The sequence below is a fragment of the Stegastes partitus genome, unplaced genomic scaffold (genome assembly GCF_000690725.1).
Source record: "Stegastes partitus isolate 25-593 unplaced genomic scaffold, Stegastes_partitus-1.0.2 Scaffold384, whole genome shotgun sequence".
Lineage (NCBI taxonomy): Eukaryota > Metazoa > Chordata > Actinopteri > Pomacentridae > Stegastes > Stegastes partitus.
Window position 1 is genome coordinate 336485 of NW_007578115.1, and position 18139 is coordinate 354623.

Below are 18139 nucleotides of genomic sequence, written 5' to 3' on the forward strand. Positions count from 1 at the left end.
GTATATCATAAAAATGTATATTATGCAGATTCATAATTCACAACCTTAAAGAGTTACGTATTGTATATATGCATATACGGTCATGAAAAAAATTAGGACACCCTATTAAATATATTCAGTTCTTAGCAAATGTTCACATCTCAATGTCTAATCTTGTTTTTATTTATCTCTGGAAAAGAAAATGATTTAATTGCAGGTAAACAACAAAAAATAACCTAACCTTGTTTTACTCATTAAGCAAGGGATATCAACAAAAATGTGTATTCTAACTGAGGAAAAGTTAGAACACCCCACCCCCTAGTAGCTGGTGTTACTCCCTTTGGCTGAAATAACTTCAGTAAGACACTTCTTGGAGCCATCTAACAGTCTCTGAGATCGGTCTTAGGAAAGTTCGCCGCACTCCTCAACGCAGAATTCTGAGGGGCTTCTTGCGTGTACAGCCTGTTTCAAGTCACCCAATAGCATCTCAGTGGGATTAGGATCTGGGCTTTGACTCGGCCTCTCCAGGACTCATTTCTTAGTTTTCAGCCAGTCCTTGGTGGATTTCCTGGTATGTTTTGGGTCATTGTCATGTTGCAGGGTCCAGTTGCGCTTCCGCTTTAATTTTTTTTACAGATGGTCCCACATGTTCTGTAAGGGCCCTCTGATACACAACAGATTTCATGGTGGATTCTGTGATGGTGAGCTGGCTAGGTCCTGCTGCAGCAAAGCATCTCCATGACACTTCCACCTCCATGCTTCACAGTTGGCATGAGGTTCTTTTCTTGGAATGCTGTATTTGATTTACGTCAAACATGTCCTCTGTTCTGGTGTTAAATTTTAGAGTCATCTGTCCAAAGAACATAATTCCAGAAGTCCTGATCTTTGTCTTTCTTTTGTTCTGACAAACTTAAGTCTGGCCTTCATGTTTGTCTTTGAGAGCAAAGGTTTCCTCCTTGTACACCTCCCATGAAAGTTAAACTCACACAGTCTCTTTCTGATTGTAGTAGGAAACAGTAGGAAAGTCTTTTCTTCAATTTTATTTGTTTAGGTACATTACTTGAGACTCTCAGTATTGTTTAAATTGATTTTACATATCCATATGTCCAAATATGTTAAAAAAAAAAAAAACACATACAGGCTTTCATAGGGTGTCCTAATTTTTTCACATGACTGCACATTTGTTAGTCGATACATCATCAATTTTAATTATGAGTTATAGAGGATGCAGAGAACCCTAATAGCCAGATTATCAAATGAAGCTCACATGCATACTCATGTATACATGCCACCAATTTGCACATCTCAGGTGGTTCACACATCGCAACACGCAACACCGCTTTTAGATCCTCTAATGTGGAAAGCCTGGGTGTGGAAGCTAACAAACACATGCAACAGTCTCGAATGTGTTGCATGCACCTGTTGAGCATTGTTGAAGGAGATCTGCGAAAGCAAACCCTGAGAAAACCCCCCGCACATCCGCACTGACACACATACGCTCACATGCTTTTTTTTTCATCCTTCGTCAGCTTTTATCCGACTCATTCCGATCACGCGCCGTTTTTATGTTGCCGCCTAAGTAAACAAACAGATGTCACCAAGCCAGATATGGTTGTCCAGCTGTTTAGGAGCGGACGGAAAGCTCGAATGATCTAGCAAAGAGCAGAGAGACATTCAAGTATGTTCTAAGTGTCGCCACTATGTGCGTGTGTGTGAAAATGAGGTTATGAGATCCAGTGTCAGTGACCGTTAATAGTTTGTGATGTTCTAAAGGTTTCGTTTTAGTTGTTGCCACTTACTACCTACTTCCCAGCAGTAAAATAGTGATGTCACGGTAATGTTTGGTAAGTGTGCGTCTGGCTTCTAATATGACTGTCATTAGTAACCATTGTCAACCCCACTGTTTCTTTATACTGTCATAGTTGGATATACAACCAGACTCAACCAGGCAGACATTCAAAGAGCTCCACCAAGGCCAATGCCCTATGTCACAATTTTGATTATTATTAAGTGATTCATTCTAAATTCGATTCTTTTTGTCTCCACCTGAAATTTGGACTTGAAGTTTTTTGCTAATCTTGCCAACAGACAAAAAAATTACAATGTTAAAGAAAGTGAAAAAGAAAAAAATCTGCTTTCTGATCTGCACTAAACTTTGATGGGATTTTCCTTTCCTTCCCCACTCCATAAAATTCAGCCTGGTAGTTTTTGTGTAATCTTACTGACAGACAGACAAACAAACAGAGAGACGACACTGAAAACAAACCACCGCCTCGGCTCTCGGTTTTGCAGGAGAAGAAGGTCTGACTCATGTTAGTCCTTGTGCACACAGTAGTTCATGCTTTATGTCTACTACTGGTTGCCTTTTGTTTATCATCTTTACATTTTATTTCTCATTTGAACAGCACTTTGGGTCTTGCTGTTTTATACGTGCTGTATAAATAACGGTGACTTCACTTGACTTGACTTCCAGCTCTGTGCAAGTTTATCTGTCGGAATCCAGAGTCAACAGACTGATGTCATCCTGCTGTTGCGCCTCTCCCTATTTCCTGGGATACGTAAGCATTTAGCCGTTTGCGTCTGTCTTTGGATGAGGTTGGAATTGACTACATATTAATCCATATGTGCACTTTGGGCTTTTAAAGCATGCTTGTGAGTGCAGCCACCCATGCTTTCATTGGTTTGACCTTTTTGGAAGCATCTTGGACATGTACTGACGATGATACAGAGTTGCACTTAAGCTTAATAAATTTCGTTGTATAGTTTGAACACTTCTCATGATTCACATTTTAATTGACAAAAATAATAAAATGAACAAAAACTGACAGGTTAACTAATTAAATAAACCATTTAATATTGTAATCTGGGGCTGCAGGGTGGCGCAGTTGGTCGCACTGTTGCCTCGCAGCAAGAAGGTCGCTGGTTTGCCGCACCGGGATCTTTCTGTTTGGATTTTGCATGTTCTACCCGTGCAGCGTGGGTTCTCTCAAGGTTCTCCGGCTTCCTCCCACAGTCCAAAAACATGTTGAGGTTAATTGGTGATTCTAAATTGTCCGTAGGTGTGAATGTGAGTGTGCTTGGTTGTCTGTCTCTAAGTGTAGCCCTGTGATAGACTGGTGACCTGTCCAGGGTGTCCCCTGCCTTCGCCCTAAGTCGGCTGGGATAGCTCCAGCCCCCCCGTGACCCTAGTGAGGATTAAGCGGTGTATAGACAATGGATGGATGGATATTGTAATCTGATCGAGATAGTGACATGAGAAAGAACACGCTGCAGTGAAATTTGTCTTAACTTAAAGAAAACATTATAGTATCATACAGTAACATTCAGTATCTGAGAGACTCTGTCTCTGCTAGTGAAATTTCCACTTCGAGTGAGCATAAAGATATAGACACACTTCTGCAGCAGCAGCAACAACAGGGAGTTTGGACTGGACTTATCGTGTTTCCTTTCAGGAAAGTGTCCTGGCTGATGTCAGTTCGGCTTAAGCCAAAGAAATGTCTGATAGTCAGGCTGAGCTGCAACGATTTCCCTTTTCCTACATTAGATCTCTACTGTTTTTCTACAACAGACTCCTACACAAATGAGTGTTGGAATAGTGCAGGGATGATATAGTCTTCACTTTCCTCGTCCTTTTTATGAGCTGTGCCATCATAAAACTGCTCAACAGGACATTATTCTTAGATTCTAGCAGCTTAATCCATTATCTTTGCACAGTATATCTCTGTTCGTTGACTTCATCATATCAGTGTTTGCCAACGTCACTCGTATTAATTATCTTTAATGCCACAGCCTGCACTGACATGAATCAATGCGCCTTGTGACTTTATTATATATTGACACAACAGTCAACCAGCGAGCTTTAATTAAAATGACCAGTGTAGTGGCGACGCGTACAGCAGACTGTCATCGGCTCGGCCGGTCACGGCATTCGTTGAATATTCAGTGGTTGCCCCAACCGTCGCTGTTTCCCAGTGGATGTCAAGGGCATATCTGCACTGCAACTCCCTTTTGAATGTATTCATCGCGCTGCAGGCATCAACTTTCTCAGACACTGGCCAAAACACCACAGCTACCAGCTGGAGTGTGTTACCGAGGCACAAACAGGGCGGACCTCTTCTTTGTTATGAGATTATGTCCTGTAGCAGTTGGCTGCTTCCTTTTCAAATGTGATTAAACTATACATCCGAGAACATGAAAATAGAACCCCTCAGCATCTTTTAATTGATAAGGAGTGATGGAGAACTCCCCCTGGTTTCATTTAAAGAAATTAGCAAAGGTTCTGCAGCATCTTTATTGATATTAAAGTGACACAATGTGGTGCCTAATGTTATTTCATTGACAGACAAATTTCCATTTACACACAACTTAGGATGCATGTGGTGCAGGAACTCAAAGCCAAATTGTTTTGAAGGCTTATATTATATAATATGGATATTTTTATGAAAGTAGAGCAACTTAAAACCTGGAAACCTGTGAAACTACTGCTCAGAGGTAAACTTGCCTGTATTGAATTTACAAATGATGGTGTCAGCACACACCGCATTTTGATCAATACGAAAAGTGTTGATGTGGGAATCTTTATGAACAGATGAACTATGGAAACTGATGTGCACTTAGAGCTTGCTAAACCATACATATGGATTTGTGTGATCAGAACATGTGGCACAGAGCTATTCTCAAAAGTATTAAATGATAACTTAACATTTATTTGAGCTTCTTACATTGCAGATGTTATTAATAAAGGATTTCACCTGCTTGTAGTTCACATCTTATCTTGTAGGGCTATATGAAGTTCACCTGGTATTATTTTTTACCATGACGCCTGCCGGGCTCTGTACATAGACATCTGTTGACTCTAGCTGACTACCATCACCAGTGAGAAATAGTGACTAGCAGCAGTGACACTGTTAAACCAGACGGCATAAAGTGAAGCTGTATAAGAAGTGAGAAATGAACTGTGCTTGTGTCCCAAACCATCAACACTGAGCTGAGGTTAAAAGGACAGCAGCCCCCCTTACTCAAGACATGTTAGATATATAAAAGAAATAATGTTAGCACAAAATTCCTGCCTGCACCTGCGATTTTTTCTGAAGTACTAATAATATGTGTCTGATGCGGTTTCTCACGTTTTATCTTCAAGCCTAACAATGTATGGACTTTTACTCCAAATTCACACACTGCATTATGTGATGCATCTGCAAATGTGAGACAATGTTGTTAAGTATTATGGTGACTGGCCATAAATATTAAAGTGCTCTTTAATAGGCACACTTCTTGAATAGACTTTAAATACTGAATATCCTATACCCATGAAATAAAGAAAAAAAAATAAAATAAAAAACTAAATTTGAACAGACATTTATTGAATGTATTACATATTAATACCCAACTAATTCAACATAATATTAATTTAATAAGACATTATAACCATAAGAAGCACCTCATGACTTTAGCTCTCTTCCACCAAATGAATCTGATTAAGAAAATTGACTATTGTTGCTGATTGATCATTTTCACACTTGAGTTTGTTTTACCCAAACCAAATGGGTTACAAATGGAATCACAAATGTGCACCAGAAGTAAGCGTTTGAAAGTTATGTATTGTAAAAAACAAAAACACACTAGTCACACAAGGCAACTTAAACTCATTAGCAAACATGTATTGCCAACGATGGCACTAGATGTCGATGGGATGGGAGCATGGAGGCTGGGAATGGAGTCAGTTTAGCCCCATTTACCTGCAGCGGCAGACTATCTGTTTCAACGTCAGACGGAAGTTTGTAAGACTACCTGGAGTAAAACGGCCACAGCAGAGGTGATCCTCAGCTCTCCATCAATGTGGCTCTTTACAAAGTCAGTCTCCATTCTTGTACTCGTCATTATTAAATTAGATTATTAAACAGGAAGACCATGCTATGCTGCAAATTCTAGCCCCCAGGGAGATGCATTTGCTGGACAAAGGGAAAATTAGCTAGAGGACTGTAGGCTGTTGTCGGTGCATTAACTCGCAACTAAGTACAAGAACCACTGATCTTAAAGTGCTCTACTTTTCATAATGTTACAGTGTTTTTAGGGGATGTGTCATTCAAAGCATGGCTCCAGTGTGTCATTGAGCCACGATCTTTGGTCCACCCAAAAGACAGAAATGATGAAAAACTCCACAATTGAGCATTACATAGTCCACAGTCTTTTCACATGTATTCCGCAATTATTTTCTGACATGTTTAATGTGTTTTGAATCTCTGAATTTCCTTGACACAGACTTCACCAGTTTCTGTAGAAAACTTGTCACCATTAGACGCTGACATCTAATTATATACTCTGAGCTGACATTGAAGTTTCACTGTTGAGATATTGAACACTATTAGATGAAAAACAACTTTTTATGTCAATCTCTCTATAAGCTGTTATTCTAGTTTCATTTTCTATGCTTGTACATGGACATAATAACCTGTCTAATACCTACTTATGTTGTGGATCAACACTTTCGTGATGATAACTTATTGTCTGAACTGTAGATTTATGATGAATAATGATTGAAGTCCTGACTATTTCATGTGGTTACTCAAAAGAGTATGTAACATACTTCTGGTAGTAAAATTCTGAATCTGTGCTTGTACAATCTGCTTGCCATCCATTTCAGCCTAGTTCAGTTGAAGCCTTACCAGAGAGCCTCATGCTGCTGCTCTGCTTTCCTTGCTGCTGCGCTTGTGCTTGGCAAGCAGGACACTGGGAGTGTGTGTGTGTGTGTCTGCTGCTCCCGTCTGTGTATCTTTAAGAGGAGGGGCCTGACATTTATATTAGTATTTCTGAGCCAGGCTATGGGAGGGTATGGAAGAGAAGAGGGGTGGGAGTGTGTGTGTGTGTTGGGGGGGAGGAGGTGGGGCGCTGGGCTGTGGAATGAAGTTGAGAGCTGTGGAGGGTTCACACACAGCTGAGAGAGCAGACAGAGGACAGCACAGGCTGCCTCACACACCATCCAGACACACAGAAGGAACAAAAGCTGACCTAAAACAGAGAAGAAGAGGAGGAAGAGAACGGCGGCATGGCAATGTACGAACCTGCCTACCTGCCTCCCAATGCCGAGGAGCAGGACTTCATCCAGGCTTATGAAAACGTCAGAGAGAAGTATAAAGGTGGGAGCCCCGCGCTCACGTTAGAGTGATGACAGCTGACACACGACTACATGAGATGATGGAAGGGATGTCTTTGCATGTGTGGGGCTGGGAGGGTCTAACTCATTTGTCTATTTTTGGTATTATTGACTCTGCACAGGTGCAAACACGTGACTGTTTGCATATGCACCTTGCTTTGCTTTTGACCGCTCTTGTTTGTGTGTGTGTGCGTTTGTCTGTGGAACAGAGCAGCAGTCGTGTTTGCTGCATCACTTGACTGCTGAGTGGTTTATTGATTGGCGCACATGTTGGCTGTCAGTCTTCCACGCTGCCTCTCTGACCGTGTGTTGCAAGAGTCCAGTGGATTTACAGGAGTGCCTCGCTTTGATATGTGACCGTAACAGCCAGGCTGCCCCGCTGACCTCTGACCTTGATTAGGCGGAGGGCTTTAGTTTAAGTCTGACCGCTGCGCTGATTGTTATCCCGTATCCAGCCACAACAGAGGACATTAACAGGTGCTGCTGAGACAACGGTGAAATTCATTAATACCCCGCAGGGAGCTCGTGCTTTTCCTCTCAAAAATTTTTTTTATCCCGTTTTATCCCTTTATCTCCTCAAGTGTGCAGCTCGGCATGCCTTCCCTGGATTATCCTACATAGTTTCCTTTTTTTGGAAATCTTCATGTAGCACACGAGTGAAGCAGAGAAAGATGGAGATTTAAAGGAGTTAGTTCTACAAGGCGAAGAGAAAACACACATCCATAGAGGAGTCATCTGTCGCAGCAACACATCTCACTTTCACATTTCATTTTCTTAATGCCAGCAGCATCCCTCACCCCCCCCACCCTCCCCGATACTTTCATTTCAGAGTTTTGTTTCGGTCTCATTCCTGTCACTGCCTCATGCGTTTGGAGTCCTTCACATTTCCTTTGCACTAGATGTTTTTCCCGCTGCATGTTTCATCTGTCCCGTTCCGCCAGATCATCAGGAAGAGGGAGAGCTTCTCTATAAATATTGCCCCAGTTTTCTTTTTTTTTTTCCCCCCTCTCTCTCTCTCTCTCTGTCTTGTTGTGAGAATCTGGCGGCTGGGCTTGTGCTGAATCACCAATGCTTCTTTTTCTGTGTATCAGCATGTTTGCATGTTTTTTTTTTTCCGTCAGCAGGTCTTTTTGAATAGACATTTCATACCTTTTTTAAAATGCTGCTTTGTGTGACATTTTTTACATCTATAAACAATCACCATTTTGATACATGTCTGTATAATATAAACAGAACTTGGCATTGGCACCTTCTTCTGGCCTTTTCGTGGATGTATTTTTTTTAGCAGGAAGTTCACAAAACTGGAGGTGCATATTGTTATCAAGTCGAATTGTGGTGGAGTTTATAGAGGCTTTGGCAGCAGTATTGTTGAAGGAGTGAAAGACTGATAATAACATGCTTTCAAAATACAGTGTTAATGCCACAGAATGGGAGAAGGGTAACAGCTGGTCTTATCAACAATTTAATTCGATAACAGCAGCATCAGAATGCATGCATGACAAGAATGCATGGCTCTGTTTGTATGCGTGTGTCATATCTCTGTGTTTGTAGTGTTGTGTCTGTACTTGGGGGTAATGAGTTGCAGGAACCGTCTCTGTGGCAGGTGTTTATGTTCCAGACGTTCCTCTGTGTTCCTTCCTCGACAACGTCTGTGCTCCACTGAGGTCCTGCTCTCCTTATTAAGGCACACTGATGACACAGCCAATGGGAGAGCAGCCTGGCTTTGTCAGATTCTTCCTCTCATTTTTTTCAGAATATGTTTCATATGCATATTTTTGCTAACTTGGATAAGGTTAGATACCTCTCTGTAGAACATGCAAAGCTTTAGGAGGCTTGTAAAGGCATGGTCCTTGTTCTGAAGTGTATGTCATTATGATCTGTATGCAGTGTTACTGCTTTGTGAATACACCTACTAAACCTTGATAATGGAAATTATTTGGTCTCTAAACATTCTCAAGGTATGCAGCGGTATGAGTGTCTCCGCGTTGCTCAGATACTCATCTTTATCCTCGAGGAAAAAAAACCCACACTGTCCTAAAATCCTGTCCTTGTTCATACTCTCCACATACTGACCCGGTTTTATTTTGAAACACAAACTGAGGGCATTCAACTTCAAAATCCTATGATTCTCACTGTTTTTGCATTTTCTGCCTGTGATAAATGATGTCATTTTGGTGGCTTTGTAAAGACAACAAGGCTTTCAAACTCGCCGGCGGGTTTTGGATGCAGAGGGTTGGTAGAACAATGTCTGGCAGGACCAGCATAATGCATCAAAAAGACATCTTAGGGTGGATATTTCTTACACTGTGGGAACTGGAGTCATCTATTTTAAAATGGACTCTCTAATAGCTGCTGCCAATACATTGGCATGGCTACGGACTCGACAGGTTACAACTACCGGTTGATATTATGTAAAAGCTTTTTTAAAAAGCCGTCTCGTGGTATCTTCTACATGGTGCCATGCAAAGAAATGATTTGCCTGTGTAATCACTGATGCCTTCTAGATAGATACACCACACAGCTTCCAGGTGTAGATATGTGCCTACCTGGGTGCTGTCAGACTGCTCTTTGTTGTAGGTAGAAAGACTCATTGGCTTAATTGGTGTTTCTAGAGTTCCTTTAAATGCCATTTTAAACATTACTGATTGTCCAGGATTTTTTTTTCTGTGGTGTCACTGTTTTAGTATGTATCTTTATTTATACAGTAAAGTGATGAATGTTATTTTTTATTTGGTCCTTAGCTCTTCCTGCGGCGTCTGTATGTTTCGGCTGGCGGTCCTAAGACAGTACCTGCTAAACATCATGTTTCTAGCTTTGTCACTGGGAGCACGTTAGCAGTTAGTGTAATGTTCACAACAAGCCGCTACATCATTTTCTGGCTCCGGCTCAGCGACTGGAGATGATTGGCTGCCATTCTAACTGGTGCATGTGGCCCACTTGATCCAGAGGCTGTGTGTTTCTGCTGTCTTTACACATGGGTCTGTTGATGCTGGATTGGATTGCATCTTTCTAAATAAATTCTTTTACTATGTTTTTTTATTTTTTATTTTTAATTGGGGGGGGGAGGGGGTAATTTTTAAAATATTTAAAAAATCTAATAGCTGACTAAAGCAGTGTAAAGGCCAGATCTGCTCTAATTTGTTGCTCATACGATACTAATAAGTCTTCCTGTAATAAAGTGGTGCTAATTTCCTAATGGTAGCAACCAAACTAGAACATAAATATCATGCTGGTTTTGATATTGGGGAATATTTTCCAGATGGGTTAAAATACGATTACAGTCAATCAGTCAGTCTGCTCTTTCTAATGTTACTCACTGCTGTCTCATTGCCTACTCTAAATTGTAGCCGGCTGGACGGTAAAGGCTTGGCCGTCTTCCCACTGTCCTCTAATGCAATTTGTGCTAGCAGCTGATGCCGATGTTACTGGGCCGCCTGAGCGGGGGATTGCCCTGTTCACGTTGGGCCGACTACTGAAGGTGCGCAGCTACGGCTGGCATCCATATTTTGCCCCAGTGTGTGTCCTGCAAGGCCCTGTCCTATGCCCTGCAGGGCTTAAAATAACCCCTAAATATAGCTGCAGGACTGTTCAGTCAGCCAATTAAACGGTTATTTTTGGCAGGCTTGATTGTCTGCTGAGGGTAATTTAAATTCCACTTTCTTCTTGGCTTGGCTGAAAAAAAAAACAACCCAAAAAATCAAACATTTGTGAATTATTAAGCAAAGGGTAGCTTTGATGTGCAGCGAAGAAACCGCAGCGTCTGACAAGAATAAAAACCACGAAGATCAATCTTTATTTTTTCCATGAAAGTCATAATGAACAATTGTGATCAACAGCATACCTTACAGACCAATACGGACGCAGCTATCTTTATGAATGACTGCAGTGGATTCTATTTTCAGTATGTGTAACTGTGTGAGGTGAGAAGTAGTGTGGGAAGTAGTTTGTCACATACATTTGTGATGAATGAACTCTTTAAAAAGCCAAGTGCCAACTAAGTGTGTGTGAGTGTGTGTATATATATGCATGCGTATTAGGGTGACGATTTTAAATATGAGTACTGGGTGTGTTAGAAAGCCACTGGGTATTTGTTGGGGTTTCTTTTTTCCCACACACGCTGACTTGTGAGTGGTCAGGACTTGATGACAGTGAGGTTTTCTCATTCCTTGTGCTGCTGTTATGAAAAATTATACAAGTTAGAAACGTTTTGTTAGCTTCCAGAGTGGTGACAGATATCTACAAAATTTACAGCTGTTCTTCTGCCACTAGTTCCCGCGTATTTCTTGTGTCGACTGGTTAAGAAATGTTAAGGTGTCAGAGAGAACAATAGGTGCTGAAGTGAACCCTGACAAATGTACTGAACCTGCAAAAACTGCATGTAGATGTACTCATATTGGGTCGATATATGAGGCCAAGAGTGTCGCTTTATGTGTTTTCTTGTTATCTTTCTGTTTCAGCGTGTTGTCAAATTTATGACAGTACTTGTCACGTACTTTTCTTGTGCATGTAGGGGGGCTTTTATCACTCATTGAATTTTTTTTTTCAAGAAAAAAATAAGTAAAAAGTCCAAAAAGTACAGCTCACTATTTGTCTTTCCTGTGTTATTTTTTTTGCATCCATCAACTATTACACAGCCTGGACATGAAACAGCAGTTACGGTAGGGTTAGTTGATTAATTTGTAGATTAGTTTCTTGCCAAATCCATAAATGTTTCCCAAAACCCCAAATGGCATGTTTGTCTACAACCTAGAATATGTTAAATAGACAAAAGGAGACGATATTCAATTTCAAGAAGCTGGAGTCAATACTCAAACCAATTAAGAGATTGTCAAAATAATTAATCAGCTCATTTCTGGAGCTCTACGAGCAATAGGACATTAACAGTAAGAAAGAATAGGAGGTGAGTCATCTCCTCCTCACATCCAGCATGTCTTGTTGCCGTACAGCGTTTGGTTTGGTGTTCTCCGCCTCGAGAGTAGAGAGTTTATCTCTCCCTCTTGTGTGGTGGATTTGCATCTCCGCTAACTGTCAGGTTTTATCTCTGCGAGGGGCTACAGGCGCACTAGCTGCTCCGTGAAGCTCTACTAATGCTGCGCTTATGTCAAGCTGGATGGATGGGAAAGATGGAAAAGATTCATACATTTGTGACTTACAAACGTTCATGTCGTCAAAACAGTTGTATGATTGCAGAGCTGGTCGTGTAAGATAGGAAAATACTGTGCATTCATTTATTATAACAGATATTCTTCTATATTAGTACCTAATTGTTGTGTCATGTTAGTTGTTTTTGCCTCCAGTTATCAGATCTACAGTTTTAGACAATTGGACCAGACTCACATTCAGTTCAGTGTCAAAGTTTCCAAAAACCAAACTTCAAAAGTGTTGGGAGTCGTTTACATTACCACAAAACAAAGAGGTGGTTTGTGCAAACTTTTAGGAGCTAACACAGCTGCACCGCACAATACATGAGCACCTACAGAGCAAACAAACAGGCGCTATTCAGCACAGAAGAACTTTACATCTGTTTGCTTCTCTCCTGCTATCTGTGCTCACATGTGCCAAATATGAAGACAACCTGAATTCCCAACAAAGTTGTTTGATTTTGCATATGTTTCTTTGTCAAACAATGGAAGAAGTTGGATGTAGTGATTGCAATGTGGCTCACTAAGCGCATGCTAACCAGCAGTCACATCCAAGCTGCTGCTCGACACCACTAAAATACTGACTTAACTCATGACTTAATGACGTCTGTTCTGAGAATGCCGTTGTATTTTTTATTAAAATTCAAAGATGCTACCAAAGTCAGAGAAAAAAAAATCACACAATAAGGAGTAAAGAAGTTACTTCAGCTGCTCTGTGCTTGTGAAATATCCATCATGTCCATATTGTACAATATTTAATACACAGGTATAACTTCTTTACTTTAATAACAGCTTTTATAGAAACTTCTGAATTCCTTTGATTCCTTCGGAAGTTGCGCTACTAACTTATAAAATAGGTGTTTATTGAAAGTATTTTTGTTTGATGGAAGTTGCACAACAAGTCAGTTCTGAATCCTTTGTCATGTAAACAGTTTGCCAAATATAAAAATAATTTAAATTAAATGGCCATTTTCTTTTGTTGTAAAATTAACCATTTAAATATATCGACTAATCAGTTAAATAGTTGATAGAATAAACGATTAAAAACTCGTGGCAGCCATATTGTTAGCATGCTAATGTTGAGCAGGTGTAGTATTTACCTTGAGTACTACTTCAGTGCGATAGCTTGTTTACATTTTGTAAAATCATTAATAATGTTTAAAAAAGTTGTACATGACACAGTGTCAAGGAACCTAAAAATTCACGGTTATAAATGGCCTTTACTACTGCCAGTAAATCATTTCAATACGTGTGTTTATTTTCCGTCTCCAGCTGCAGAGAACTGTCCTTTTGTTGGAACCGTCTCTGGCCACTACTACTACAAACACAGTGTAGTGTGGAATTCATATTGAGGTCAGCCATACACTGATGCCAGTGCCAGGTGAAGCGCTCATGGAAAATAGGCCGTTGGTAGAAAATCTGTGGATTTGGCAAGTGAGTGTGTCTGTATACAATTGCGTGACATTTTAGGACTTTCCTCTTAATTGCAGTGCAGCCAAATGGTGCCCTTTTAGAGCTTTTAAAGCTGCCAGTTACCCGCCATGCAAACCAAAAAGGAAAGTTTAGGTAATGGAACTTTTCTGTTACTGTATTTCCGTCAGATCCTCTGAAATGAAGCACCACATTGAGCTCGTGCAGGGTGTGTCTCTGTGCAGCATGTGGGTCTGGATGTCCCTGTAGTCAGGCTGCTGTGCTGTAAGAACTGCTAGAGTTGTGTTGCCAAAAACACAGTTCCTGTTCTTTTTTTGGTTATTTTATTGTTTTCATGTGTGTCAGCATCCTGCTGCCTGGGACAGATCAGCAGTGACACATAGCTCAGGTCAGAGGTTACTCTGGGGCAGGGCTTGATAAGCAAAGACTCTGGGATTGGGATTACTTTAGGGCCTTTTATGGGAGAGAAAGAAGCTCCAGAGGGATGTTCCTCAAATCTGTTGGCCTTCCTGTCAAACACCCAATGGTTCTGCAGAACAGAAGCTGCTGTTCTTTAATGCCTGAATCTCTGGTGTTTTATGACTGTTAGTGTATGAGTGGAGAGAGAGAGAGAAAGAAAGAGAGAGGAGGTGAATAAAAGGGAAGAGACAGGCAGGGGGGTTGGATGCTGAGGTGTACACTACCTGCTGCATGCATACTGCAACATATGAAATACTGTATACAGAAGGCAATGACTAAATCTGATTCCCATTCAATTTTATTTAGGTTTTTTAGTAATTGAAGAAATGGGACCTCTGGGTTTCTGCTTACTGAAAGTAGGTAATCAGTTTTAAAGGTAATCCCTGTTTAATAAACTTACAAACCACATTTACCACTTTATTAATGAGATCTGGTAACACAGCAACATCTGTAAAACCAAGTCAGATGAGGAGTAAATATGAGTTTTAAGGCGATACAGCATTTATAAAACTGCCTTGGTTAGCTAAAATTAACAGGAAGAGAGAATTACATGACAATTACTACCATAACTGTCTCTTGGGAACATCCCTCCTTGCTTACAGATGTATATCCTGGATCATCTTTGGCCCCCTGAACTTGCTGTAGCTCTTCATGAACCGTTTTCAGTGCAATCAAAGTTTCTACCAACACTTTGAGTCTGTCGGTCTTTGATTTAACCTTCTAAAATGGTTTGAGATAATCAATGTTTTTTTCGCATCGCCTGATCATCTCTTTTGTTTCTTGAAAGAGCGAAGGGAGAAAGGAAGGCGTGGTGAAGCGGTGATGGCGACCTTGTAGGTTGAAACGTTCTATCAATAAAACATTTTGCGAACTTGAAAATGTCAGCGTTCCAGGCGACTTGGCCTTTTTTCCTTTGTATGCAGTTTTTTGTTCTGCATCTGGGTCCAGCCTCGGTTGGACGTGCGTAATGTGCACCTTCATCGTTTTTGTTTCCTCCTCTGTTAAACTGAATTCTTCTGATGTTTCTTCTGAGTCAGACAGATGTGTATCTGCTCCATGCAGTCCCATAGACAGTAATGTTTGCTTCCAACTGTACAGATGATCCTACTTAATCTGTCATCTTGTTTGCTTTTCGAATGGCATGAGTTGTGCTTAACCAGCAGATTGAGTGGCAGCTGTCAGCTCATTATACCTTCAGTCCACAGCTTACCAGGGCTGTACAGCACAGCAGCCTTACTGCTGCTCTTTTTACACAAAAAAGGGAGCACTGTGGTATTTCAGCGTTTAAAGTTACTCCCTGATTTTTACAAGGGCTGAAACACATGGCTTTGTGGCTCGAGAGGGAAAAAAGGAGTGTGGTAAACACATTTGTGTGGAAAATATTGAGGTTCCTACACCTGGGTTGTGTCTGACACAAAGACTCTCTGTGTTTCCACTGCTTTGTACTGCTGGGCTGGGCCGCGATGCTTTATTAAGTCTAATATTAGTCTGGGATTGTAGCTTCAAGGCTTTAGTGAGCTGTGAAAAAGTTAACTGGGAAAACATAAACATCCTGACATACAGTACTACATCAGACACACATGCACACCTTGCCACAACTTACTCCTGTAGGTGGAAAGGTCACAGTCACCACCTCCTGAGCAGGGAGTTACAATCCCTCCCCCACATTTCCCAGCCCTCCCCTCTGATATGATCTGTAAAACTCATGCACAAAGACACATCATTTACACATAAGTGTGAAAGAGACAGATATTTAAAGGACTCTATGCTTTTAAACCCTTCAAAAAAAACAGTTAGGCACTTTATATCTGTTTTATTCATACTCAAAATAAAACCCCAGGGCTAGCAGGTGATTTACACGGTTTAGTGTAAAGACAGAAACAGCTCGCCCGGCTCTGTCAGTTGAAGAAAAACTCTGCCAGCGAGCACCTTTAAGCTCCGTATTCATTTATATCAATTGTGTCTCTACTTGCATTGAGTTTAGAAAAGCCTTTTCCAGATGGCTTTCTGAATTAAAGTTTTTTTTTGGCATTTTCCTGCCAGTGCTGCTGTAAAATTTGGTAGCTAAGAATTGAAGAGGCATATTGTTTAACAAATGTCTTTTTTAGCCCACTTGTTGTACTTCTTCAAGTACTGAGATTGACCTTGAATTAAATTCTATTGTGCGTCTTTATTTTGGAAATGGTGACAGAGAGTCGAGCATGCCAGTCCCTTTTTTTTTTTTTTTTACATCTTGTCACTGTAAACAGTGACCAATTTACATAGACAGACTGTAATGAAGCAGACAAATAAGGGCAAAATGAAGTGAAAACCAACAGCAGTCTTGCTTTTCAACTCACTTGTGTAGTAATTTAACTACCATCTGTTTCGCTGTGTCTGGGATTAATAGAAATCTCTGTGTCCGCTGTGAAGGAGCGCTCTGTTGACGGAAGACAAGAACTTTTTGATAGCTAGAGTAATTTTATTCACATTGAACGCTGTCCAGATTCTACTGGAAGCTGGAGTAAGTGGGAAATTTCCGCTTTATTGCCAAATAGTCTTCGAGGTCACTACGTTCAAAGAGAGTAATAATAGAAATACCTCTTCGCACATGATCCGACGCGTGGTGATATGTATTAGCAGGTAATGATGTGTGTGAGCAAGCTTTCACGAGTGTGACCGTCTATTTCTCAGTCAACCCTGTCATTTCCTGACACTGAAAGGCAATGAGTTTATTGCTGGCCTGGTGGCATTCGGAGCAACTGGAGCCGGCCGGTATGACAGCCACCGCACGGGCCAGGAATGTCACAGCAGGTCACCCCACACAGCTGACAGTGGGGGGAATGCGCCCCACGTGCACACACAACAACACTGCACAATAAGTTTCTCGCTGCTCCTTCCACATGTACACACACACTCCCACCAGGGCCGCAAACATGCCACAAGGAATAACTTGTAACATTCTACTCTGTTAGCAGTTCACTTAATCTCTTTTGGTTTAAGATACCAAAGATGGGGGAATAAAGCTTGTTAGCAGCACCAAATTCCCTTCCACAGTCATATTCTCTTCGGCTTTGACGGGAGATGCAGTTAAAAACTACCCTAAATGGTAAGCAAGACGCGACCGTTTCATCCGAAAGGGGTTAGACAAACCAGTGCTACTTAAAAGGCATGATTTCATAGATAGTTTCATAGATAAAGATGCTTCTCAAATGATGTAAAACTAAACAAGACCTCTGGTTTTGTGTGTCCCTTTGACCACTGGGTCCCTGAGGGGTGTGCCCGCGCCCTCTTGGACCACAGGTCAAACTGCAATCCTGGAAAAAACTGCGTGTTGTTTGTTTTCTTATCTCAAAGTTGAAATCCCTGGTAATTCTGGCCTTCCTGTGGTGCTGGAGCTGCACTTTGACACGGCTTAGCTCTGTTGTTGGACTCTAGTTGCTCTCAAACAACTGCTAGTCTGGTCAAGGTTGGGTTTTGAAATGTTTGAAAAGTGCATTTAGTGGAATCACCTCTGTGTGTAATATTTTACCTCCTTCTCACTAGGTTGTTACAGCTGTTATCATAGTTGAGGAAGGACTGCGGTTGATGTATAGCAGAGCTGTAGACGTTTACAAGGGGGGTGGGAAAGGGGGAATGCCATGACCTCCAGTTTACATAATTTATCTTTGGCCTTTACATTCATACCATGAATTCACTGCTGAAGGCCAGGAGAGATGGTCATGACAATGATGTGACAGTACATTTACCCAACCAGTTGACGTGTGCTGTGCTCAAAGTTGTGATTCAGCCAGCATTACTGCTCCTTTTGAAATGATTTGCAAGTGCACAGTATTACAGTTTGGCATTTGGGAGTTTCTAATTACAGAGATTTCACAGAGCCCTTTGAAGGCTGTAAAAAAAAAAAAAAAAGAGAGAGAGAAAGAAATAAACATAAGTATTCAGGGTATTTTCACCAGGGGTACGATCCAAAGGAGTTTGCACGCATTCAGATCAA

General features: G+C 41.1%; 1 protein-coding gene across 2 annotated transcripts in view; it reads left to right on the plus strand.

The window, feature by feature from the left end:
* Window positions 1-7024: 7024 nt before the first annotated feature.
* The window catches only part of LOC103359623 (plectin-like), a 118497-nt gene continuing 107382 nt past the window's right edge, over window positions 7025-18139 (plus strand). For both annotated transcript variants that reach the window (XM_008285061.1, XM_008285063.1), the window contains exon 1: window positions 7025-7115. In XM_008285061.1, the coding sequence (XP_008283283.1) occupies window positions 7025-7115 (91 nt within the window). The remainder of the gene's footprint in view (window positions 7116-18139) is intronic.